General features: G+C 40.6%; 3 protein-coding genes across 14 annotated transcripts in view; 1 reads left to right on the forward strand and 2 right to left on the reverse strand.

The window, feature by feature from the left end:
- srpx (sushi-repeat containing protein X-linked) overlaps positions 1–9,292 on the reverse strand; it is a 39,833-nt gene extending 30,541 nt beyond the window's left edge. The window contains exon 1 of the mRNA XM_017039730.2: positions 9,066–9,292. Coding sequence (XP_016895219.1) covers positions 9,066–9,135 — 70 coding nt within the window. The 5' untranslated portion in view covers positions 9,136–9,292. The remainder of the gene's footprint in view (positions 1–9,065) is intronic.
- On the forward strand, positions 1,562–8,586 carry gpr161b (G protein-coupled receptor 161b). 2 transcript variants are annotated; one of them, XM_017039727.2, is made up of 6 exons: positions 1,562–1,812; positions 3,592–3,982; positions 5,359–6,080; positions 6,304–6,411; positions 7,009–7,134; positions 7,237–8,586. In XM_017039727.2, the coding sequence occupies exons 2-6, from the start codon at positions 3,639–3,641 to the stop codon at positions 7,530–7,532; spliced, it is 1,596 nt and encodes a 531-aa protein (XP_016895216.1). In that variant the 5' UTR covers positions 1,562–1,812; positions 3,592–3,638; the 3' UTR covers positions 7,533–8,586. The 2 variants fall into 2 exon arrangements, with proteins under 2 accessions (XP_016895216.1, XP_008326252.1); XM_008328030.3 differs by having other exon boundaries at positions 1,565–1,812; positions 3,589–3,982.
- A 642-nt stretch (positions 9,293–9,934) lies between the features above and the next one.
- The window catches only part of dcaf6 (ddb1 and cul4 associated factor 6), a 17,298-nt gene continuing 4,389 nt past the window's right edge, over positions 9,935–22,843 (reverse strand). The window contains exons 3-22 of one of the 11 annotated variants that reach the window (XM_025064060.1): positions 22,183–22,275; positions 21,885–22,070; positions 21,679–21,792; positions 21,053–21,188; positions 20,742–20,953; positions 19,328–19,421; positions 18,767–18,886; positions 18,003–18,176; positions 17,075–17,263; positions 16,213–16,272; positions 15,403–15,583; positions 14,229–14,326; positions 13,968–14,041; positions 13,540–13,811; positions 12,971–13,012; positions 11,719–11,857; positions 11,233–11,389; positions 11,062–11,150; positions 10,847–10,952; positions 9,935–10,706 (exon numbers count right to left, since the gene is read on the reverse strand). In XM_025064060.1, coding sequence (XP_024919828.1) covers positions 10,648–10,706; positions 10,847–10,952; positions 11,062–11,150; positions 11,233–11,389; positions 11,719–11,857; positions 12,971–13,012; positions 13,540–13,811; positions 13,968–14,041; positions 14,229–14,326; positions 15,403–15,583; positions 16,213–16,272; positions 17,075–17,263; positions 18,003–18,176; positions 18,767–18,886; positions 19,328–19,421; positions 20,742–20,953; positions 21,053–21,188; positions 21,679–21,792; positions 21,885–22,070; positions 22,183–22,275 — 2,595 coding nt within the window. In that variant the 3' untranslated portion in view covers positions 9,935–10,647. Of the gene's footprint in view, positions 10,707–10,846; positions 10,953–11,061; positions 11,151–11,232; positions 11,390–11,718; positions 11,858–12,970; positions 13,013–13,539; positions 13,812–13,964; positions 14,042–14,228; positions 14,327–15,402; positions 15,584–16,212; positions 16,273–17,074; positions 17,264–18,002; positions 18,405–18,766; positions 18,887–19,327; positions 19,422–20,741; positions 20,954–21,052; positions 21,189–21,678; positions 21,793–21,884; positions 22,071–22,182; positions 22,276–22,843 lie in introns of all 11 variants that reach the window. The other 10 variants (XM_025064054.1, XM_025064063.1, XM_025064053.1 and 7 more) reach the window with 10 other exon arrangements.

Consider the following 22,843-nt stretch of genomic DNA (forward strand, 5'->3'; position numbering starts at 1 on the left):
AACACATGAAATAAAATACATAAATAAATGAGGAGTATATAAAATAGTGCACAAATAATCACTATTTACGTGCAAATGTGTACTTTCTGTAATCTCGTCAACCCGCAGGTGTGTCACAGATAAAGTATATATGTGCAGTTATTCTTACCTTGTGGTTTGACAACACCGTAAGAGCTAAAATGTCAGGTATTAGGTCTACCTGTTGTAGACATCGTAGTTTTGTCCATACAGTCCAAACAGCACCTGTTATACTATTTTAATACTTAGTTTATAATGTATGTTTATTTGTATTTTGATGTGCGTCACCGTAAGTGGTCTGTGTATACATTGTGCAGTCAATCTGCGCCTCTCTGTGGCGGGATTTAGTACTGCTGCAAGATGTTCTTATTGGTTAAGCGAAGATGACGACGTTTGTGCGGGAAGCTTTGATCCATGTGGGTGGTCCAGGCTGTTGTTTAGGGGGGAAAAGGCAGTTTCTTTTTTAAACATGACCTGATGCTATTTCAGAAACATGGATATGGAGTAACTGGTTCAGCACACGGCGAACGTGTCTGACCTTACGTGACAAGTACCCGTTATCGTGAAACGTGAATTTCAACGCATTTTCATCTGGTTTTCTTGTTTAGAGATTGTTCGCCGCAGCTGTGGTTCAAATACGCACAATTACTCACTCTGTTACAACGCGACATGGCTTTGAATAATGAGGACGGGAAGAAGACCAGACCGTTCCTCTCTGTGACCACCCATACTGAATAAGCCTGCTGGAGACAGGAGGAGGGGGAGCAGAGGACGCCATGTCTGCCTGGTTGCCAGTTCCTAGATGAAAAAGGCAGAATTGCACCAATCTTTTTTAAAACGTCGAATAGATCAGAAAATCAATACCAGTGACAGGCAGATTAAGTTAACGTAAACAAAGGGCGAAATTGATGATTAACGTTGAAATAACACATAGAGGGATAGATACTCTTAGGAGAGTTTTATAAATAGGTCTAGAGTCCAGCCACGCTAATTTCTCTACTTCCAACTTGCTTTACGCAGGCAAGTATATATATATATATATATATATATACATATACATACTGTATATATATATACTGTATATGTTTATATATACATACACACATACTGTATATGTATGTATATATATTACTACTTTCACTTGAAATTGGTTTGGGGAAAATAGTCAAACAAACAAGATACGAAAGAATGGCCAAGCAGTGGAAGAAGTAAATAAATTAAAATATATATATATCTGATCAGTAGGTATTGAATCAAGAACATAACACAAGACAAACAAAAAAAAAGAAAGCATTTTACTTCAATTTAACTATTGTGTTATTATGTTTTACTTATTTATTTAATTATTTAGTTTGATATATAAGTAATTTGCTTAGGGGAATTGTAATTTTAGGAAAAAACATGGTGGTTTTTATAATAAATTATTAGTTTAAGTAATTATTGTAATATTAATTTATAAGCTTATTTTGCAATTGCCTTTTTTCTAAAGTGTTTATAACACAAGTTTTGAATGTAAACTTTCCGTTTTGGTATTGGGCAATGTTTTGGGGGCAGGATATCTTTTTAGTGACTGATTTTTATCTCTTATATCTGGCAACCCCGCATCTCAGTCGCAGCTGCTGGTCTGTAATTCTGCCTCAAAAGTTAACAAACCTTTACGGTTTTCGGGAGTTTCTTTTATTCCTAAACCTCGATCCACACTTTAGGACCAAGGATTGGGTAAACGAGGAGTAAAATGGAGGTTTTATCACCGCCAAGGAGAGAATGTGCAGCCGTGGAGCAGTCCCAGAGCAGGTAAAAGGGGGATAAAGTGTCCATGTTTGCAGCAGGAACAATGGGAGAAAGTTTTGTGCTAATCGAGGCTAAGTAACGGTGGTTAGCCTTAATGCTAACGAGCAATGGAACCTTGAATTGCTCTTTAGATAGTCATTTTTTCGAAGGACAAAAAAGGCTTTAAAGAATAAGTTTTAACATTTTTTTCTGTACAAACATGTTTTTATATGAAGTTTATGAAGTATATTTACTCAGCGTATAAAAACAAAGTAAAATGTTTTACTCCCTCCGTAACTGACCAGTTTATTAAGACGTAGTAATAAGGGCTAATGTGTATTAACGTAGTAATTCACTAAATCTCAAAACCCCGAGGTTTATCCTTTAGATCCACTTTCTGTATAAGGGTAGAGGTTTTCAGTTGTCACCTTTGAAAGCATCATGGCTGAAAACTGGGTTTTGTCAAAATGTCAATGTGCGTTAAAAGTTAAAGTAAGCATGAGCACGAAGTTGCAAATAACAACACAGTACATAAGTGGCTGAAAGAAAAGTAATAATATATGCGTTTACAGGACCTGCAATAGCGCTAGTTACCTAGAATAGAAGTGTCAAAAACGACAATCCCTATAGACATTAACAAGATCAGACTGTAGTCTGTTACATAAACGGACTACTTAAACAGACATAGCAGAAGCATATGGTTTAGTTGCATTAAATAAGATCTGAACTCTGTCAGGGAAATTAAAGCCATACAACTCAAAAACGTTGTCCCCATAGTGAAATGTTGAGAAGTTGGATTATAGTACTGGGGAGATGCTGCAATGTAAATGGACCTACAAGTCTTTTGAGGGGGGAGAAGTTGTTGAGAGAGGAATTGAGAGAAAGATTTGTGATTAAAAAAAAAATCTTGAAGACGGTTTCAATGGTTATTTCAGGGTAACATGAAAATATTATAATTTCCCAAGACCTGTGTACATGTACATTTTCGGGATCTGACAAGTAATACTTGTCATTAGGGATGCACCGATACAGTACTTTTGTCAAATTCCCGTACTCAAACTCAAAAATGTGCTGATCCAGCAACTCGATACTCTGATGGCTTTTCAGCCCAATAGGCTGAGTACAGGTCAGCCTGTTGTGTTTTCTTTCCTACTGCAGTTCAATTTCTCATTGCCCTGAGGTGTAGTATATTTAACTAGGTCAACAATGTCAGCAGTTTGGAGGTATTTTTACATCAGGGACAAAGACATGAGCAAGGATTACTGTAAGATTTGTTCTGTTACAATATGAGCAATTCAAGAAAAACACCTGCTGACTTCTCAGGTTGATGGCATTGTTTTACTTTATTGGGGAGATTTTTTTTTACATATATATTTCTTTTTTATTGTTTAATTCATATATTTTATGTCTAAATGATAATGACAGTGTAATTTAAGCATTTTGATATTATATTTTATGTCTAAATGATGACAGTGTAATTTAAGCATTTTGATAATTACAGAACAACTGCTTTCCTTTTAAAAATAAAACTGGCTGCAAGAATGTTTTGCATTGAGTGTCTTCTCTTTGGTTTGGTTTGAGCTCACACACCTGTACAGCACTGCCTTCCAGCTCATATCACATTTATTGAAACCTTAACTTTGAATAGTGTCAGTGCTATTACTTGGTATCAACAAAGACACAATTGTACAATATGTCATGTTCATAAATGAATGGGTTTGTAACTAATGGTATATAGAAAGCCTTACTCATCTGACATTGGTTGTGGGAACTAAAAATATTCTGTCCCTTTTTTTTCAGCAGTCTCCCAGCATTCCTTCCTCAACTCTCAACTGTCCCAAGATCTCACCATGAACATCAGTAGAAACTGCAGTGCAGCAGGGAATGGTGAGGGTCTTGCGGCCCTGGAGTCAGTCTCCATTGTCACCATCACACTGCTGGCCTGCCTCGGGAACCTCCTGATTGTAGTCACCCTCTACCGCAAACCTTACCTGCTCACCCCTAGTAACAAGTTTGTGTTCAGCCTGACTCTGTCCAACCTGCTGCTTTCCACGCTGGTGCTACCCTTCGTGGCTGTCAGCTCAGCTAAGAGGGAATGGGTGTTTGGGGTAGTGTGGTGCAACTTCACCGCCCTGCTCTATCTGCTCATCAGCTCAGCTAGCATGCTCACACTGGGTGCCATTGCCATTGACAGGTTAGTGCTCAACTATGAAGTTCTTTTAACAGGAAAGTTATGCAATTGTAACCATTTTTGTTTTAGCATGTTTTGGCTAATTCTGATGGATTTCTGCCATATTTTTAGCTAACATGGCTATTGTCTCTTTAGCTATTTGTACCATCAAGGTATTTTGCACTCCCTTTTTAGTCAAAATTACATCTTTCGTTGTTTTGTTTAGGGCTTAGGTTTAAGTATTTTGCCATTTACATTTTTCGATTACTTTTTTCAGCAGCTTAGTTTTGACTTATTTGTAGCCATTTAAAAAAATGTTATAAAATTATCGAACCTATAGTTCTTTGTAAGGTTAGTTTTGCTTTGTTTATTATGTGGTTTACCTGAAAATGTCATAAATAATAGCAGTAAAAATCCAAAATGATGTAATTTACTCATTATGTGGAGAGGGAAGTGACCCAAGGATAACAGAGAAATGTTTGTGTTACAAATATTTGTACATGGCTCTCATTACAGTTAACCACAACCACCACCTCCATCATTTGCAGCTGCTTATTGACCTTTGGAGATAAATTGTGGTTGCATTAAGCCGCTCCTCCCAACCCACTTCTGTGTTCCTGAGTATGAGGCAGGAATTGTAGGACCTTTTAATACTATTAGTTTATAAAAAGAAACAATGATTAGGGTTGTCTTCTTCAACTCATTAATTAGCTGGTATATATTGGTTGTTACATTTCTGTTGAAAAGTGACCATTTATTTCAGTGCCCTAATTGTTGAACTACATTCTTTTTATGTTCTTTAAAGTTTACAGGATGTATTGTGAATTGACTAAACATCTACTTTTACTAGGGTTTTTTCTTCCTTAAAATCAGCCAATTTTTCTCAGTGCTTCACTTAGAATTTCTCAGTAGCTCCTGACTATCCTGCTTCTCTGTAAATAAGATTAGTTAACAGCATTTGCATGTTTTTTCTCTTACTGTTTTATCCAGTTCTAGTGACAACTATTAGGACTATATAAAGATTTCATAAGACTGAAGAATGCACCCTTCATCTTCAGAAAGATAGTTATTTTTTCCTTACAGGATATGCCATTATGTCAACAAAGAAACAAAAACAGACAAAATAACACTGGCCATTTGCAAACTGTTAAACTGACACACCAAACTGTGCTTTGATGTAAATAGGAAAACAATGAACTCTTCGTTGTCATTGATACTAACTAAATTCACTTGAGCAGAACTGTTGACCTGTAAAACACTTCTAGCTTACATGTCTTTACATCCTTGACAAACAATACCTTGGGTATGAATGAGTATGGCTGATCTTTGACAAAGAAAGTGGAGAAATTTTATTAGATTAAAACTGAAATGTAAAACCCTTTCCCTCTTTTTGGCTGTAGGTACTACGCAGTGCTATACCCGATGATCTACCCCATGAAGATCACAGGAAACCGGGCAGTGGTGGTCATCACGTACGTTTGGCTGCACTCCCTGGTGGGCTGCCTGCCCCCTCTCTTTGGCTGGTCCTCCTTTGAGTTCGACTGCTTTAAATGGACTTGCGTCGCATCATGGCACAGAGAGCCGAGCTACACTTTCTTCTGGGTTACCTGGTGCATCCTCCTACCCTTAGTCATCATGCTGGTCTGTTATGGAGTCATTTTCCGCGTAGCCCGCATGAAAGCACGGAAAGTGCATTGTGGTACAGTGGTTGTAAATCAGGACGAATCCAACGGTACTCAGAAGAACGGGCGTAAGAACTCAAGCACGTCGCTGTCCTCAACTGGAAGCAGACGAAGCCTGGTGTACGCAGGGAGTCAGTGCAAAGCCTTTGTCACCATCTTAGTGGTGATAGGGACGTTCCTGGTGACCTGGGGTCCATACGTAGGGGTTGTGTGCACTGAGGCTCTATGGGGACCAGGAAGTGTCTCTCAGGCTCTGGAGACTTTGGTAGCGTGGCTTTCTTTTTGCAGTGCTGTCTGTCACCCACTCATCTATGGTCTATGGAATAAAACAGTAAGGAAGGAGCTGCTGGGGATGTGCTTTGGGGATCGGTACTACAGAGAGTCGTTTGCCACTAGACACAGGACGACTAGACTCTTCAGCATCTCAAACAGAATCACAGGTGAGGAACATTGTCAGTCTTGAGCCTTGTCCACATGTAGATGCTGGTTTTAAACGCTGGTTGTCCTCCTCTTCTTTATGAGTTATCCTATCCACTTCACAACAGTGTTTATTTAAGTTTATTTTATTTAGCCTATATTTCTTCAACCTAAATAAGCCACACCACTGTAGACTCCTTGTTATTAATATTGTTGTATGATATGAATATCCATGTGTCATTGCAGATCTGGGTATGTCTCCACACCTGACTGCCATATTGGCTGGAGGAGGACATCTGCTGGCTCCTGGGAGTAGTACAGGAGATACTGGCTTCAGTTTCACCCAGGATTCCGGTCAGTGTTGGGTTGATACCAAAATTTCTGTCTGTCTGACAGTCTTGATTACACTTGAAGCTGAAAGAACATTATCCATTTGAGCTAACTATTGTCTTTCTTAAATTTCAAATATCTTATAACATTATTTTTAGTATAATAGATTAGATGTCCGATATTGTCCAAGCACTTAATTTCCGATTCCTAGATCAACCGATACCGATATAGGCCTGGTAATATTTATTTATCTGTAAAAACCACTGGATGAGAATGAGATTAATTAAATGAGCTGCAATGGAATTGCGTTATTGGGTTTTCATTATTGGAGGAAAAAACAGTAACGATTCTTACAAGAATTATATGCTAATATCAAGATAATGTTGGTCGGCCGATATAATCGAACATCCCTATTTTTTAGACTTAAATATTCAGCTGTAAATGTGTTTTTTTCACATGCTTACCAATTGTTTTTCTACCATTGTTGTAGTATAAACAAGTTTCCTAATTTCTTGATCCACATTCCTTTAACATGGCTCACCTTTTCATGCCAGAATGCATATAAATATGACAAGTAATGTCATGTAAAACAAGGATCTTTTTGTTTTGTTTCCACTATAGGCACAGACGTGATGCTGTTGGATAACTTCTCCACTGACAGCTCCTCACACCCACAACATCACTGGAACCTGTCTGGGAAAAGGAGGAGCTCCGTCACCTTTGAGGACCAAGTGGAGCATTCCAAAGGTGTTTATCACTTTCCTTTCCCAACAACAGATTAGAGAACAGTCTCCTTTTGCTTTGTCAACCTCACAGATAATACTATTTGTCCGTTTTTTTATTCCTCAGTTGAGAACACCAATTCTTCCTCAGTGCAGGTCCACGCAGAGGTGCACAAATCCCTCGACACGTTTGCCTCCTGTCTGGCAAAGGCAATAGAAAGCGACGCCAAGCTGACCATGTTTGGAGAGGAGATGACTCTGCCAGGGGTCTTTGTGCCCAAAGCAGCAGCAACAAGACCCAGATACCTGGACGGTCAGAGACTCAGGCTGGAAAGCATAGATGAAGGGATTGTGAAAGACGACCATCATGAAGAGGAAGAAGAGCAGCAGGAGGAGAAAAAGGAGAAGGAGAAACCAATCTGAACACAGATAATCTAGTGGTTAACTACACTGTGTTTATTATAACTGAACTGTTACTAAATAGAGCTGTGGTACAGAGGATGAAGTCCCATCATGCACGGGTACGCAATACTTGAAATGAATCAGAAAATAGGAAGTGGTACAGTATTCTTTCCAACCAGTTGGACCAGTTTGTATGGACTTAATGTATTTAAATGGGAAGCCCTGCCTAACTACTGTAAATTATATGATCGTTGTAGTACAGTGTATTTTACTGTGTTTTCGTTGTATGTCCTCAGGTTTGGGAACATCATCAGGACAGTGGAACAGCTCCGTTCTGTCTGTGTCTGTTACAGCTGTAGTATTTATTTGGTCTTTCATTCATTATCTTGTTCTTCTTCTACTTTGGTTGTGGTGGGAGTAGAGTGATGGGGCAGGTTACATCAGGGTCACATACAGACAAAACCATTCACACACACGTTCACACCACAGCATCAGTGGGAGTCTCCATTTGTGTGCACTAAAAAGGCAGGCAATTTTTGCCTGATCTGTGTCAGTTTTGACCCAATCAGGTTCACTCAAGTAGTGAAAACCAAACTGGTTAAAACTAGTCTGCAGATGCTAGTAGTTACTCAGAACAACATTTTATAAGTATCATGCAAGTCTTAAAGAAAGAAAATTGTACAGTAGACTAATGTTACACTTGTTTGCTGGTTATGTGTCTTACCTCATATATATGTATGTATATAAATATACATACATATATAGATATACACACGTTTATATATGTACATGTGTGTATATGTACACACACATACAAATATATATAGTTTCTTGATGAAAGGAAGACTGAACATATGTAAAATGAACACAGCTTCAGTTTGGAGCTAAAGTCTTACCTCGTATTTTCTCCTATTTAAACATTAAACAGGTACTTTTAAAAAAAAAAAAAAAACAATGCTGTATGCCTGACAGATGATGTAGCCCTCTGATTTATATTAAGTTACATTTATTACCAATATTTGCATTAAGGTTTTGTATCAAGAATATGACATTAAAAGTGTTGTGTTTTTCACAAGTCTCAGTTTCTGAGCATTTAATGTCTGGACTATAAATTAAATCTTTTGGCTGTTTTAACTTAAAGCATTTGTCTGTAACTAATTACAGCTGTTCAACTGTAGTATTTTAGTTAGTGAATATATATATATATACGTGTAATATATATAAACTTTAGTGTTGTCTGAACGTTTACTGTTGAATGACAGTAGACCATGGTCTTTAGAAGGACAATGGTATTGTTACAAAAACTGAATACATTAGCTCAGCTACGCGGCCGAGACACAAATGGACTATTAACCTAAAACTTTTACTCTTTAACACAAAATGCAGGTCCACTTTAAAAATAATAATAATTAAAAGGGGGTTTGAGGGATGTTGCCGTTGCTGCGGGCAGGTGAGCCTGCAGTTACGATTCATTGACTAGATATTGGATATGCTAATTCTAATATGTTCATCTACTCAAAACCAGAACAAAACACATACATAACGTTAACTTACCGTTTTTAAGTGGTCTGCCATGTTTGCCAGTCGAGCTGTGAAATGCTAACTGTTGCTTGCAGTTTTTCATTCGACTTTGTTTCCGTTCTTATTTTTGTTAAATGCTGCCACACTGTCGCTGTCTTTGATATGGAACACGAGGACTGAGTGTAAATGAAACGCTCAAATTTAACTATACATTCAGCAAACCGCCGGACACTTGCTTCTGTTATGGTCTTCAAACTGTCTGTTTGCGTGTTGGGCTAATCCAAAATAGTGAAACAAGGGGGTTGTTTTCAACCTGTTACCTGTGAAATGGGGTGCTCTGAAAACACCCCTATTAGTACTTGGAACTTTCCTTCGGATGAAATTAACGCACACAAAAAATCGACCAATCAGAATTTTGGTCGCGCCAGAACATACAGTATCAACCATCAACTGACCAGTCGACTGTGGGATTACAGCCCTACTTAATTCTAAACCATGCCCTCCTCTGTAGTGTGAGCGTCACGTGTGACAGAGGTGTTTATATAGTGACACTGACCTTCATTATTAAAACTTATAATACACCTGGGGGTCTAGGAATTAGAGTCCTAGTACTACTCTGTAGTTTGTCATTATTTGTCAATATTACACTGTACCAAAAAATACATCTGGGTTACAAATGTTTTCTAGCTATTTGTGGCTAATTTAGTAGTCAATGTAAACTATTCAGCATTAGCATCAGTGGCAAATTTTTTATCAACAATTTTTGTTTTGGCTCTGGACTTATTTTTATTTTATTTTTTATTTTAATTAGCTGTATGTTGGGCTAATAGAAAAAAAAGTGTTTACATTTTACTTAAGCTTTGACTGAAAGAAAAAGCGGAGACAAACATTTATATTTTTAATATTTATTATTTCTTTTTTTGTGGATTATGGTTGATCATAAACAGTTGTTTATTTTTTATCTTCCACACCAGTGCAGACATCTTTGAGATGGCACCTATTTTTTCGGCTTTGTAAAAGAATACAATTAGGGTTTTTTTTTAAACCTTTAAGAAAAAGAACCTATGTTTAACCTTGCTTTAAAACACCTTTTTAAAGCATTTTCCAAAACATTTTTACTGAAATTTCCTGGTTTTACATGCATAACTGCTGAGACAGCGCTTTAACACTTTTCAACTTTGTGCTACAAATCCAAAAAACAAAAACCCTCACACGTTAACACTGTTCAAAGTTCACTCTCTCCTAATAGAAATCATATTGCACTTCACATCCTTTCACACACTCTTCTCCATCACTCTCACACTTTTAGTATATATATAAATTTACTGTATATACTGACGTCCTCTTGCTCTGCATTCACACTGGTGGAGTTTCATCCTCGTACAGAAACATCAGTAAGAAAGTCATCATAATATAAAACCAACACAGTGGAGCTATAAATTTTTCTCATTTCCAAAAGGAAATCATCATCATCATCATCACGTCACATCGTCCTCATCATCATCATTATCATCTACACTGTACTTGTACAAAACGTAGGCTTTTCTTGTTGAAGTGCTTTCTTAGAGCAAAAAGAAATTCAGGATTTGTCTCTTTGAAAATAAATTTCAGATGTTTATTGTTCGTCATCATTGTCCTGTCCTGATCCTTCAGAACGATCGCCCTCCAGACGATCTGTGATTGAAAAAAATGTTTGCAGTTTGATAAGATTCCTTTTTAATTCCTTAAAGTCAGTTGTTTATATATATAATATTTCTCTGCTCTTGCTCTTCTAAGTATTATAAGTACCAGAATTCTGTACCAGACTTTTGTACCTGATCTGATGTGATTGAGGGAGGCCAACATTCGAAGCATGAAAGAAGCTGGGACTGTGATCGTGTTTCTCGTTTCTTCTAACATCAGCTCATTGCGAGTTATCACCTTGTAAGAAAAGAAAGAAGGTGGAAAATGGACAGGGATAAGTTACATTTTATAAAATCTCTACACGTGTTTAATAAATTCTGTGACTGATACGACTGATCGGTGTCACCTCATCTGCCAGGACTCGGTTAAAAGATGCCGACTCTTCCAGTGGAGACCAGATCTTGATGTCGTAGTCAATCCCTGAAGAAGCCAAGACTGGAAGATCGCCGATATTATGAGGTTAGCATAAATTGAGAGCGTCAATCAGAATCATTGAAGGTGTGGGTTATTAACTCACTGGGGTCGTAGGGATGCGGCTGCAGGCAGTTGACCACGTGGTTGTCTGCTTCCAGCAGCATGAGGTGTTCACCTGTGTGTCTGTCCCAGATGAAGATGTGGCCGCAGTCTGAGCCGCTCATCACAAAGTTGTTGCCCCAGAAGCAGGACTCTTTTATCTAAAGACAAAAACAACATTGTGTATTACAGTAATAAAACTGTTGTGGTCAGACAGGCTAAAGAAATATGTAGCCTCTCTTTTCTGTGTTTTGGATTTCATTTTGAAATCTTGTTTTGTGTCTATTGGTTGATTTTAATCACATGACTTGTCCTTTGAGCTGAATGGAACAGATTCAAATGTGTTGAATGTGACCATTCTTAGTTAGTTCTGCTCATCAGTCCAGATCTAGAGTGAATTAGAACCTGGGTTGGTTTCTGACCGTGGTCCACAGTTTATTGGTCAGAATGAATGTGGTCTAACAAATACAGTTAGAGTGTATCCCTTCACCATTGTTCTGGAGTTACGGTGGCCCTTGTAGACCATCTTGACCTTGGGCCTCCTGATGTTCTGGGTCTCGCTCTCTTCCATCTCTCGTCTTTCCTTCCTCCTGCGGAACAACTCCTGGATGCGAGCTGCTGCCGAGCGTCTGACAAACACAACCCAAAGAGGTACAATGTAAATGAATGGAGTGAAAGGCAAAGCAGATAAACCTGTGCTGTGACATTAGACAGTTACATCTGTCAACAAAAAGTAACTCTGTTTAACAAAATGATTGTATTTAGAGGAATTATGACGATAAAGCTCAATAAAAAACAGTATACGAGTGAACACCATGTGTTTTGAAGCTTCTGATCAGATTAAAGAAGCAGCCAGCTCACTTAACTTAAACTTAACTAGAATGAAATGAGGGAAAACAAAACAAAACAAAAAAAAAACACAACAGTATAAATAAATGTATATATATATATATATAAATATGGTGAAGCATCTGTGGGTGATCCAGTTTTAAAATTTTCATTGGTCCTGCATCCATTTCATCTATACAGTCTTTGGCCATTCATGCATTTAGTTGATGCTCCCATGAAACCAAAACCAATGCAAATCCAAAGGACTTTGTTTCATTCTCTTACATTAATTGTTTAATTCGGTTTAAGAGTGTAAATTGAGTTCCATCATATACACTAGATCTGACAATAGGTGGAGGTGGAGGAGATGAAGGTGACCAGGATGGTCAGGAATAGAAATGATCAGATCAGAGGGACAGTTAGATGATAAGTATATATACACTGGACAAAGGATGTTGGAGATGGAGTTTTCAGGAAGAAGAACAAGAAGACCTCAGAGGAGATTTGTAGATGTAGTGATGTAGGACATGGAGATGGTTGGTGTAACAGCAGATATGATAGGATTGAGGCAGAGCTACTGTGATGACCCCTGAAGGTAAGTGCTGACCAAATATGAAGAAGATACAAAGATCCAAACTCTACTGTACGGTCCATCATGATGCCATGCATGTTTTTTTCTGTATTAGACCCTGATCTGAGCACTGGAACTGTGTTACTGATCTCTACATGCCTCTCAGTTCAACAACATGCACATCAGACCGACATCAGCTGTGTGATCGTTAGTCATTCTTTGGAGTGAATAACAGAAGCAAACCTAAACACCAGTGTCTTCATTCACAGAGTGGAGTATTTGTCGCACATCACACAAACCACTGACAGGTTAATGCTCTCAGCGTTTGGTGCAAACACGTTACCTGATCATTCTATCTCCTACTGCAGATCCTCTGCTGTTAAATCTACAATTCATGGGAGAACAGTCATTGGAAGTGAATGACAAAAACATGGTTGGATCCACGCTGCATGTTGGTGAGACATGGTGTCGCAAAGTATCTCCTCTATCACACGTTAGTGCTGCATGTACTCCTGTGTGTACAAAATAATGCAAGTACTGGTCTGTGTACTTTCACAGCAATACTGCTACAAGTACTACTGTAAGTATATGCGCATACTACTGCTAATACAGTATCTTGTACTGTTTTGTGTACTGCTTTGTGTACAGCTGTGTACTCTTGCATATACAACTGCTTGAAATGCTGCGTGTACTGCTATATGTACTGCTATGTGTACTGCTCCACGTATTACTGCGTGCTGATCTTACAAACTGATTAACTGAACTTTCAGAACTCTATTTCGCAGCTGCAGCATGCTGCACACACACATTCACACACACACAGAGTGTGGATCCAACTTGAAAGTATATACCAACATATACAAGTACACACACAGAACAGCCTATATACACGGTTTTGCCTTCCTGTCGTACCTCGGTGCTTGTCCTCTGAACCTGGCTGATGGGATGAGGATGGGATCGTCGTCGCTGTCGCTGTCGTCCTGGTTCACTCGTGCAGGCTGACTCTGTGCTTCCATGCCTGAGGGAGCGGCAGGTTCAGCTCTCCTGCAGCCTTCTGATATGTCCCCCACGCCCTCCGTCTGACTCCTCTCCTGTGTTGCGGACACACCGTCACCTTGCGAGGAGCTCTTTTCTGACGGGGTCTGAGGCCCCGTGGAGCTGGAGGCTGAGGCTGAGGCTGAGGCTGAGGCTGAGGCTGAGGCTGAGGCTGAGGCTGAGGCTGAGGCTGAGGCTGAGGCTGAGGCTGAGGCTGAGGCTGAGGCTGAGGCTGAGGCTGAGGCTGAGGCTGAGGCTGAGGCTGAGGCTGAGGCTGAGGCTGAGGCTGAGGCTGAGGCTGAGGCGGAGCAGGAGGCGTCGCTCTGAGGCTCTGTGGAGGCAGCAGGTGAAATCTGCTGCTTGCAGGAGTCAGACGGACCTGAACGAAGATGGATGTAGGTGATTAAAAATGTTACTTCACAAGTTTGAATTAACTCATTAAAAGCTATTGCCGCTCTTTTTTCCCCCTATTGTCACATGATTGTTTTAACAGTAAGGTTTTTTTCATGTGTGCTGCAGATTGTAAGCAGCCTGTTAGTGTCCGTGATGCTGCGGTGCCGACTCACCCTGCTCTGTCTCTGAGCTCTCTGTCTGCAGTCTCTGTGTGGTCACAGTCTCAGATGGTTTGTGAGCTCCGCTGCTCATGGAGCCTGATGTACTGCTCCTGTTATAAAAAGAGATGAGAGTAAAGGTGACACTCCAGCCTCTGTGATTCTCTCCAGACCTGGTAATAGCATCCATCCAGAGTCATCTGATCCCGGCAGTAAATCCAACTGTTCACACTTAGCCCTGAAACACATCTCCTGGGAGCAAGTGAGATCAGACCTGACCTGTTCAGTATTTAACTACACAATGACTTCATGTGTTTAGGAGAAATAAAGTGTCCTTTTAGAGACAAATTTGTCTGTACAGATGTTTTACAACACCTTTAAACCACAGAAACATCACAGAGTCTTACAAATTTTTAATGTTAAACTTACAAGGAAAGTATTCCAAATAAATTGTAGCATTTATGCATGTTAGTTCTCAATGGTAGAATGTGCAGTGGAGTGAAGAGACAATGTCCCAAATTCATCTTAATACTAACATAAGATGACAGACAGTAAAACTTCATCAAATGATTCAATCTGTTTTCTTCTTTTGTGACAAATGTTTGATAACTCAGGTCAACTTCAACACTCTGGTCAATCTGGGATGGCTTTGTCACATATTATTATCATTTCTGGACTACTATTCATGAATGGCTCTCAGAAGCACTCCAGAAACATTCAGCCTGATTTCCAACCTGGCCTCATTGGGCTGTTCTTCAGGCGTCTTTAATTTACCCTGTAACATTCAGGCAAGCTTAGGTTTGGCGATGGTAGAGGCCAAGAAACCTATCCTTCTAATATGGAAGTCCACGTCTCCAGCTCGTCTTACATGTTAACTAAAGGAGATGTTGTAGGTTATATGTGTCAAACTCAAGGCCCAGGGGCCAAATGTGGCCGGTCAAGCCATTTTGGGTGGCCCGTGGGAGATTAAAAAGCATTTAGTAAAGTAAAGATATAAAATTGGCTTTTTAGTACAAATCTGAGGAAGGAGAGTTGAGGATGTGGTCTTGAATACTTTTTAAAATGACTTAATGCTTTTATATATACATTCTACATTGCATCAACATAAAACATTCAAAAGACTTTTATTCATCTACAGGAGTAGTTCAGCTGTGTTGACTTCAGAGAGCAGAGAAGCAGAGATCCTCACCACTCATCAGTGAAGTCCAGCTTTATGGTACTGGTGGTGGTTCCCTCTGAGCTGTAGTGGAGACTAAGGACCGGCTCTGCTGCGCTGGGTCGGCTGGTGCTGGTCACGGTGGTGGAGGAAGAGGGAGATGAAGAACTGCAAGGAGGTGCTGATTCTTCTGGACACATACCTGCAGCTGCTTCTGAGAGGAAAACAAAAGGGTTGAGTAAAGGTGGTCAGGAACACACAAAGGCAAGAAATGAGAAACGGCCTGTTGTATCTTTACTAAACAGCACCAGAAGAAATGCAAACATGCAGAGGAACAGAAAAATAATGAGGAGCCCATAGTCAGAAAGACAGAAATTTTGAAAATATACCACTGAAAATTTCAAGACTGCAGCTTTCAATGCCAAATAGAATAAATAGTTGCTTTTGGAATGAATGTGGAAAAAAATAACGGCAAGGCTTTTATATAACCAAAAATATAATCTTTCGTGTGTATATATAATAATATAATAGTATATATAATTAAAATATATTAAAACTGTTTATCTTTTGAAAAAAAAAAGAGCCAAAGAGTAGCTGAGAACAGCAGCAATTATAGTAGATGAAGCAATACGACAGAGACAGTAGCAACTATCATAATACTTCATACTGAGAATGTATAAAGGAAAAGCCAGAAGCACAAAGTTTAGAAACAAGGCTGAAAAATGAAAAGGCATCAATAGGACGGTGACTGTGAAGAGGTTTAGAATGAGGGAAAGGGTTTAAGTGTCCAAGAAAGTAAAATAGCAAGTATCAGATTTGTGTAATATTGGGTGGACGACCAACCCTGCAGTTCATCCAGAGTCATGGATCCCAGCTGTTTGTTCACCACAGACGATGGTGAATCTGCAACACAGACAAGACTTTCTAAACATCGGACATCACATCTAGATGCCTACAACACAGTCTGCTGATTGTTTTGTCACTCCTAGGCTGCACCCATATGTCCCTCTGACTGCACACCTCATCGCAGTCTTACTGCCCACATACTTGTCCTGCACCACCCTTTTAGTACTTTTTAGCCACTCCTGATCCCATGATATTTTCTGCAGTGTTGCACACAAAATAGCATCTTGTCAGCTGCTACATACCAATAAGAGTGATCTGTATCTCTAAACTGGCCCAGAGTGGACAAACTCTCATGCAGAGGACTATAATTCCTTAAATGTGTAGAGAAGATACGGAGATTCAGATCATCCTTCTAAAATATTACGAATCAGAAAAACCTAAAATCTGTGCTGTGTCACACTGACTTGGGAACATCTGCAAAAAAAAGCTTCTTGTGAACAGCCGCCTTTAAGTGTCAGCTGGTGCCACTCCATACGCAGAGGTCGCAACAGGTAAAATATCATGTCACAAGTGAAAGTGATGGAGCGAGAGAGCAGTGGTGAGTAAGAAGCCCAACAGACAGAGCAGCAGAGAGGCCCCACAGAGGCAGCTACAGGGGTTAATAAGTACAAGGTGCATTACTGACGAAAAAAGAGAGGATCACTGCAGGATTAGTGGTCAATTTCGGGCAGGACCTATTCTGTCTGGAGCAGGACTGCCAATAAAAACAAGTCTGCTTTTGACTGCACTGTATCAAGCAGGAGTGTAAAAATATGGCAGGGCAGAGCAACAGCCAGTGCTGCAGGGGCGGGAGGGTAACCTGTAGGTGGTTGCGTCTCCACAGCAGCGGCTGCTCTTTGCGAATGCCTCTCAATGGCTGCAGAAGAGGAGGAGGAAGGAGAAGAAGACCGGGCCACACGCTGACCCTGTCCTGGAGGGTCAGCCAGCCGGAGTAACCTCTGCAAACGCCTACACACTAAGCTTATAGGAATGCGCTGAGGACCGTGCTCTGACAGAGAGGTGAGATGAAGAGAGGGGAGAAGTGAACCAGGATTAGAAGGCTGAGGAGAGGATGGGTGAGGAGACAAAAAATAATGAGCAGATGGACAGAACCAGATGCTAAAGGAAGAAACAGAGTGGAGTGGACTGCTGCTGGAGTGGAGTGGCTCCAACAAACACGGGCTTAAAGGTTCAGAATGTGGGGTTTTATGCATTAGTGTTGGTGATCAATATGTCTGCAGCACCATCTTCCTCAGGTAAGGTGATAGTGCCCTCTCCTGGGTAGACTTCAGCACTGATGTGTTACATTTACATTTTTACACTATTTCAACAATTCTTCCCTTTTAGTCCAAAACAATACATTTAAATTTTTTACATTTATTTTTTAATAAACTTAACTTTAATGATCTACAACAGAAAGTCCCTGCTAAGTTAATCCCTTCTCCCCCACCACCTCCACAATCATCTTTTTTTGCTGTTTCCCATACCTGAATTACATTACTGCCACCTACTATGTCTATTTTCCACTCGTGAACATTTTCACAAAATGAAAGAGGAAATACAGACGGGGGCAGCATTTCATTAAAGCTCTGTGGACTTCGTACAGCCTAATACAATTTGTATGTGTAATATGTTTTTGTCAGGGAGGTGCATCAACCTTAAACAGTTCATTTATGAAAGGAAAAAAACTCAATGTGTCACCTGAAAATCTTTGGAAAAAAAAAAAAGAAAAGAAAATAATTTCCTACCTGAGAGTGCAGGTTCCGAGGTGGATGTGGTCGACGGTGTTGGAGTCCTGGTCGTGTTAGACTGACTCCTCTGCTCCAAGTCTGGGGAGGATGTAGGAGGAGGGGAGGAGGAGGACGCACCTGAGCTCTCTACTGATGTGGAGGAAGGAGGTGCTGTGACAGTGGATGATGACCCTGAGGAGGAGGAAATGGACTTTGATATGGGTGCTGCTCCTGCAGCATCATCAGCAGCAGCAGCAGCATCAGATGGCGCTGTGGAGGAGGAGGACGTAGCAGCCGCAGCAGCAGTTTCATCTGTGCCGTCAGCCTCCGCGGGAGTCTTGGGGACTCTAGACTCCTGACTGGAGACTTCTGCAGGAGGAGCTGGTGGATTTGATGTGACCTCTGGACGGATGGCTGTTCCTGAGAGGAGGACGAGGTTTATACTGGTCAAGAACACAGCGTTTACATCTACTTCTCCTAGACACAAACAGGATGCCGACTCTTACCTTAAAATTATTTTCCAGGACACGTCATGATTGCATCACTAAAACTAGGCGCCCATTTGTAATGCATCGAAACATATTCTCTTCTACTGTTCTACCTTGTAATCAATACTTTCATTCATGTTTTCAAGAGGACAGACAGAAGACACTGTGGCTGAGGGACAGAAAAACATTTGTTGACCAAACAGTCTATGTCCTGGACCGACACTTCTCGAGACCTTCTCTCAAGTTCTCATTTTCCATATGCTGCATATGGTACTGTAGTGCGTGTCTCCTCACCTCGTGGTCGCGCCTGAGGTCGGGTTCCCCTGCTGCTCTGGGCCTCGCTGGCCTCCTCAAACCAACGGGACAACATGTCCGACATCCTCTGCATCAAGGACACATTTGGACTCTGCTCCCCTGCAACATACAACCAAGTCAAAGGAAAAGTTATTCCACCAATACCCCAACTATCACAGGGTACTCATGTGTAACATCAACACGCACACGCTGACAAAACAAGCTCAGCTACTGATCTATAAATGGCTCAATGTGGCTGTGTTTACAGGCCAGCCTCGACCAGGAAGTCATAATAAGAACAAGTGTTTAGATGAACACTGATGGAGAAAACGTTCAGTATAAACATGGCTTCTCTCTCTCTCTTTCTGAATGGACTTTGGGAAGCATCACTTATCACGTCTAATAAAAATGAAAAATATCAAGTGATTTTTAGAAATAAATAAAAAAAAAATAAACAGTCATTCCATTGTACAATAAACAACATCAGACATCATTTGTCATCTCAGCTTTAGACTCTACGCACACACAGACATAAACACAGCCAAGGCAACGTGAGCTCACCATCCCTCTCTCTCTCACTTTCTGGACGAGCTCGGGGGCCGGTATCGGACCAGTCGCCTCGTAGCCTCAGACGCTTCACTGGGGGCTGCCTCAGCTGTGGACACACACGCAGTCTGGCTTTTATGGGTTGTCAGGACATCACATGCAGACATGCATTCCCTAACCCCTCACAATAATCATTACTAATCCTAATCCCCACCCTCAAATTCATACAAATTCCTTATTGAACTGGAATTCTGAATGGAAAAATCAATTGTAGAAGTGTTGAATTTAAATCTGGGAAAGCCCCAGGAAATATTAATTATTTCTAATTCAGGTTACTAGGTGGCCTCCCTCTCTGGGAGACTGCCTTCGTGTTTCAGTCCCCTGCTCCTCTTTTCGCAGGACAACAGGCCAACAGCCAGAAATAGCAAAAAGAGAGTGGAGGGACTGTCAAGTACTTCCCGCAGGAGCTGTCATCAGGTCTGCTCTTATCAGCCGGAGGTGGTGAAATGAAGCAGAGGATGAAAACCGTACCATTAATAAGAGAGAAAAAGAGTCTGAATAGAAAGTGTTGCATCTATTAGAAGACGGAGGAGGAAAAAAACAAGGAGGGATGAACATTTATCTGGCTGTGGCATTGCGCACACACACACACACACACCATTCCCTCTCTCCTCCTCTCTCCACCTGAACTATTTTGGAATTGAGAGGAACACTGCCTGCGTCAGTGGCTGAATTTGGAAAGGAATGTGTGTGGTGTCGACTGTGTCTCAACACAGCTGAACTCACCAGCAGACTCTGATACACTGGCACCATGATCCAGCACATTCACAGGCACTGATGACCACTGACTGGTATCAACTTCTGAACACTTCAGCTTATCGGAGCTTGGGCTTTTTCTAGTTGTGTTTTACGATGTCCAGTCCAGCCAAAAAATGTTTTTTAAAACATGCCCCCACAGTATATCTAATATGTAAATCAGTGATGCTACAGATTTTCTATGTTCCACTCATTTTTATTGTTCGGTCACTGCTGTATTTCTGCCTCCCCTCACTCATCACGTTTGCCGTTATTTGGAAATTTTACTGCACTGCGTTAGCATTAGCAAGCACTGACTTAGCACTAGCAACTTGTTCGTATCAAATATCTGAACAATTTTATTCCTGAAAAACCTGAACAACAGTGTTGATTCATTTTCAAATTTTTAATTTCATGTTCCAGGCCCTTCACAGTTTTTCTAGCTTTTCGTTAAGCTCTCATATGTGAGAATTAGCATGCTAACCTGTTAAACTCCAGCAGGGCTAAAAGGTATTTACAAACATTATAGAAGAGTTCTGTGATTTTATATAGAGTCTGTTTTTTATTATTTTGTATGACATTTTATATAAAATGATATGGCAACCCAGAAAAAGTAAAGTGTTTGGACTCTCACCTCCTCCCTCCTCTCCTCTGACGGGCCCTTCAGCTCTCTGGCCTGGTCATCTTTGGGATCAAACAGGTAGATGTAGTCGGAGGAGTAGCTGACCAGAACCTCCTGACCGTCCTCACTGTAGCACAGAGACGTCACCCTGCACGACTTGTTGGACAGATGGTTGGGAACAAAACGGACACACATTCCTGCCGTCCCCCGGCCCATGTAGTTACCTGGGAAAGGAGTGTCAGAAGTTAAATCTGCTCTGGTGCCGTCACACCGCACCTTTTAGATCGACAGAGGAAGTCAAACCAGTGAAGGTGACAGTTCACCTGTGGCTCTGGTTCCCAGCATACGTCTGTCGTAGATTCTCACTGAGCTGTCTGAGCAGCCCACTGCCAAATAATATGGTACCAGTGGAGAAATGGATATGGACGTGGCCGCTCGTCGACAGTTAATCAGGATGTCCTGACGGCAAAGACAAAGCAACTTTAAAGGAGTGACGAAACGAGTGAAACTATTAATTAATGCGCTTACTAGTTTATTGGAAACATATTTAGTTTTTAGTTTTAAAGTTTATTTTTAAACTGGGTATATTTTTTAAAGGAAAGTCAACTACATTTCATTGTGATCAAAGTCTGGATCAACTGTACCAATAGTTTTAAGATCACAGGTACAGATCGCAAACACTTAAATTTGAGAAGTGGCAACAGTGAAATCTCCATGTCTGTGACACACACACAAACACAAAAGTTTGACAGAGCAACGATGTAAAAAAAACTATACACTGTACTTAGAAATCACATTTTAACCTGTCATGTAATAAACATTTTTCATTGCCACTGGATTAAGGTCAGACATAATGACAGTTATTTCAAATGATGAAAACTATTGACCATGCACTGAGCCCATCATTTATCACTGAGTCAGAGCACTGATGTCTGAGCTGTCATCGTACATCTTTACACTCCTCTTTTGTGCAGCTGGTCTTTGTGCGAAGATCAAACCACCGAACCGTGCCGTCCTCGCCGCACGACAGAAATGTGTACGGATCATTTGGTACCGTCATAATCTGAAAAGACATTTTTTAAACGACAAGGATGTTCAGACATTTAATTTCTGTGTTGCCTTCACTGACGTTTCTCTGGTCTGGGCCAGATTTACCTCATAAGCTGTTCCATAGTGACAGGTGAACTGACACTGCCTGTTGAACTCAGGACTCTTCTCTGTGTGCGTGTAGAAGATGATGCCGTCGCCGGAGCAGGAGATAATCTCCCGGTCGTTGGTGTGAGGCATGAACTTGGCGCTGAAGATGTTCGCTCGATGGCCTGAACGTATGGATTTTTTGACCTGAAGGTGAGGAAAAAAAAAACAAAAAACTCAACAAAACTGCATTCATGAATGAACCGAGTTAAGGACACAACATGTGGATGGAACAGCCAAATCTTTGTTCAATAGTCACCTTCTTGTTGTACGGGCTGCTGATAACCAGGAAGGTGTCGTCTGACCCCGACAGGATGTATTCTCCTGTGTCGTTCCAGGAGATTGTGTTGACCTGCACAGGGAGACAGATGACACCTCAGGGCTTAATGGTATATTAACGTATGATTGATGATGATTATCTGGCAAAATGGTTGTGTTACTCAGGTTAATTAATTTGTGAAGTTTAATCACAAATACATTTTAAAGCACTTTATTATCTGCACACTGCAGGAAAAGTTTTTTTTGTTTGTTTCAGGAAAGTCCTTTTAATGGGGCACATCCTGGATTGTTGCAAGGAGATATAAAGAAACAAACATTGTTTGCATGTGGCATTCACACTCACACTCACACCTGTGGTCAATTAACCCTTGTGTAATGTTCATATTGTTGTTACTCAGCCAGCGTTTGTCGGTCTGATGGACCCGTTGCATTTTGTGGCTGTTGATGCCTCACAATTAACACTTTTATGTTAAAATACTGAACAGATGTTTACCTTATCCCAATTACAAGCAGTATAAACAATATATATGGTTAATATTTGCCCTTTACCTTTGTTAGGTCACATTTATATGTTATAGGTATGTTCTGTGTACCTACACTCTGTCCTCCTCCTGTCTAGGCCTGCTGTGTGTGTGTGTGTG

The sequence above is a fragment of the Cynoglossus semilaevis genome, chromosome 16, assembly GCF_000523025.1.
Source record: "Cynoglossus semilaevis isolate Cse_v1.0 chromosome 16, Cse_v1.0, whole genome shotgun sequence".
Lineage (NCBI taxonomy): Eukaryota > Metazoa > Chordata > Actinopteri > Pleuronectiformes > Cynoglossidae > Cynoglossus > Cynoglossus semilaevis.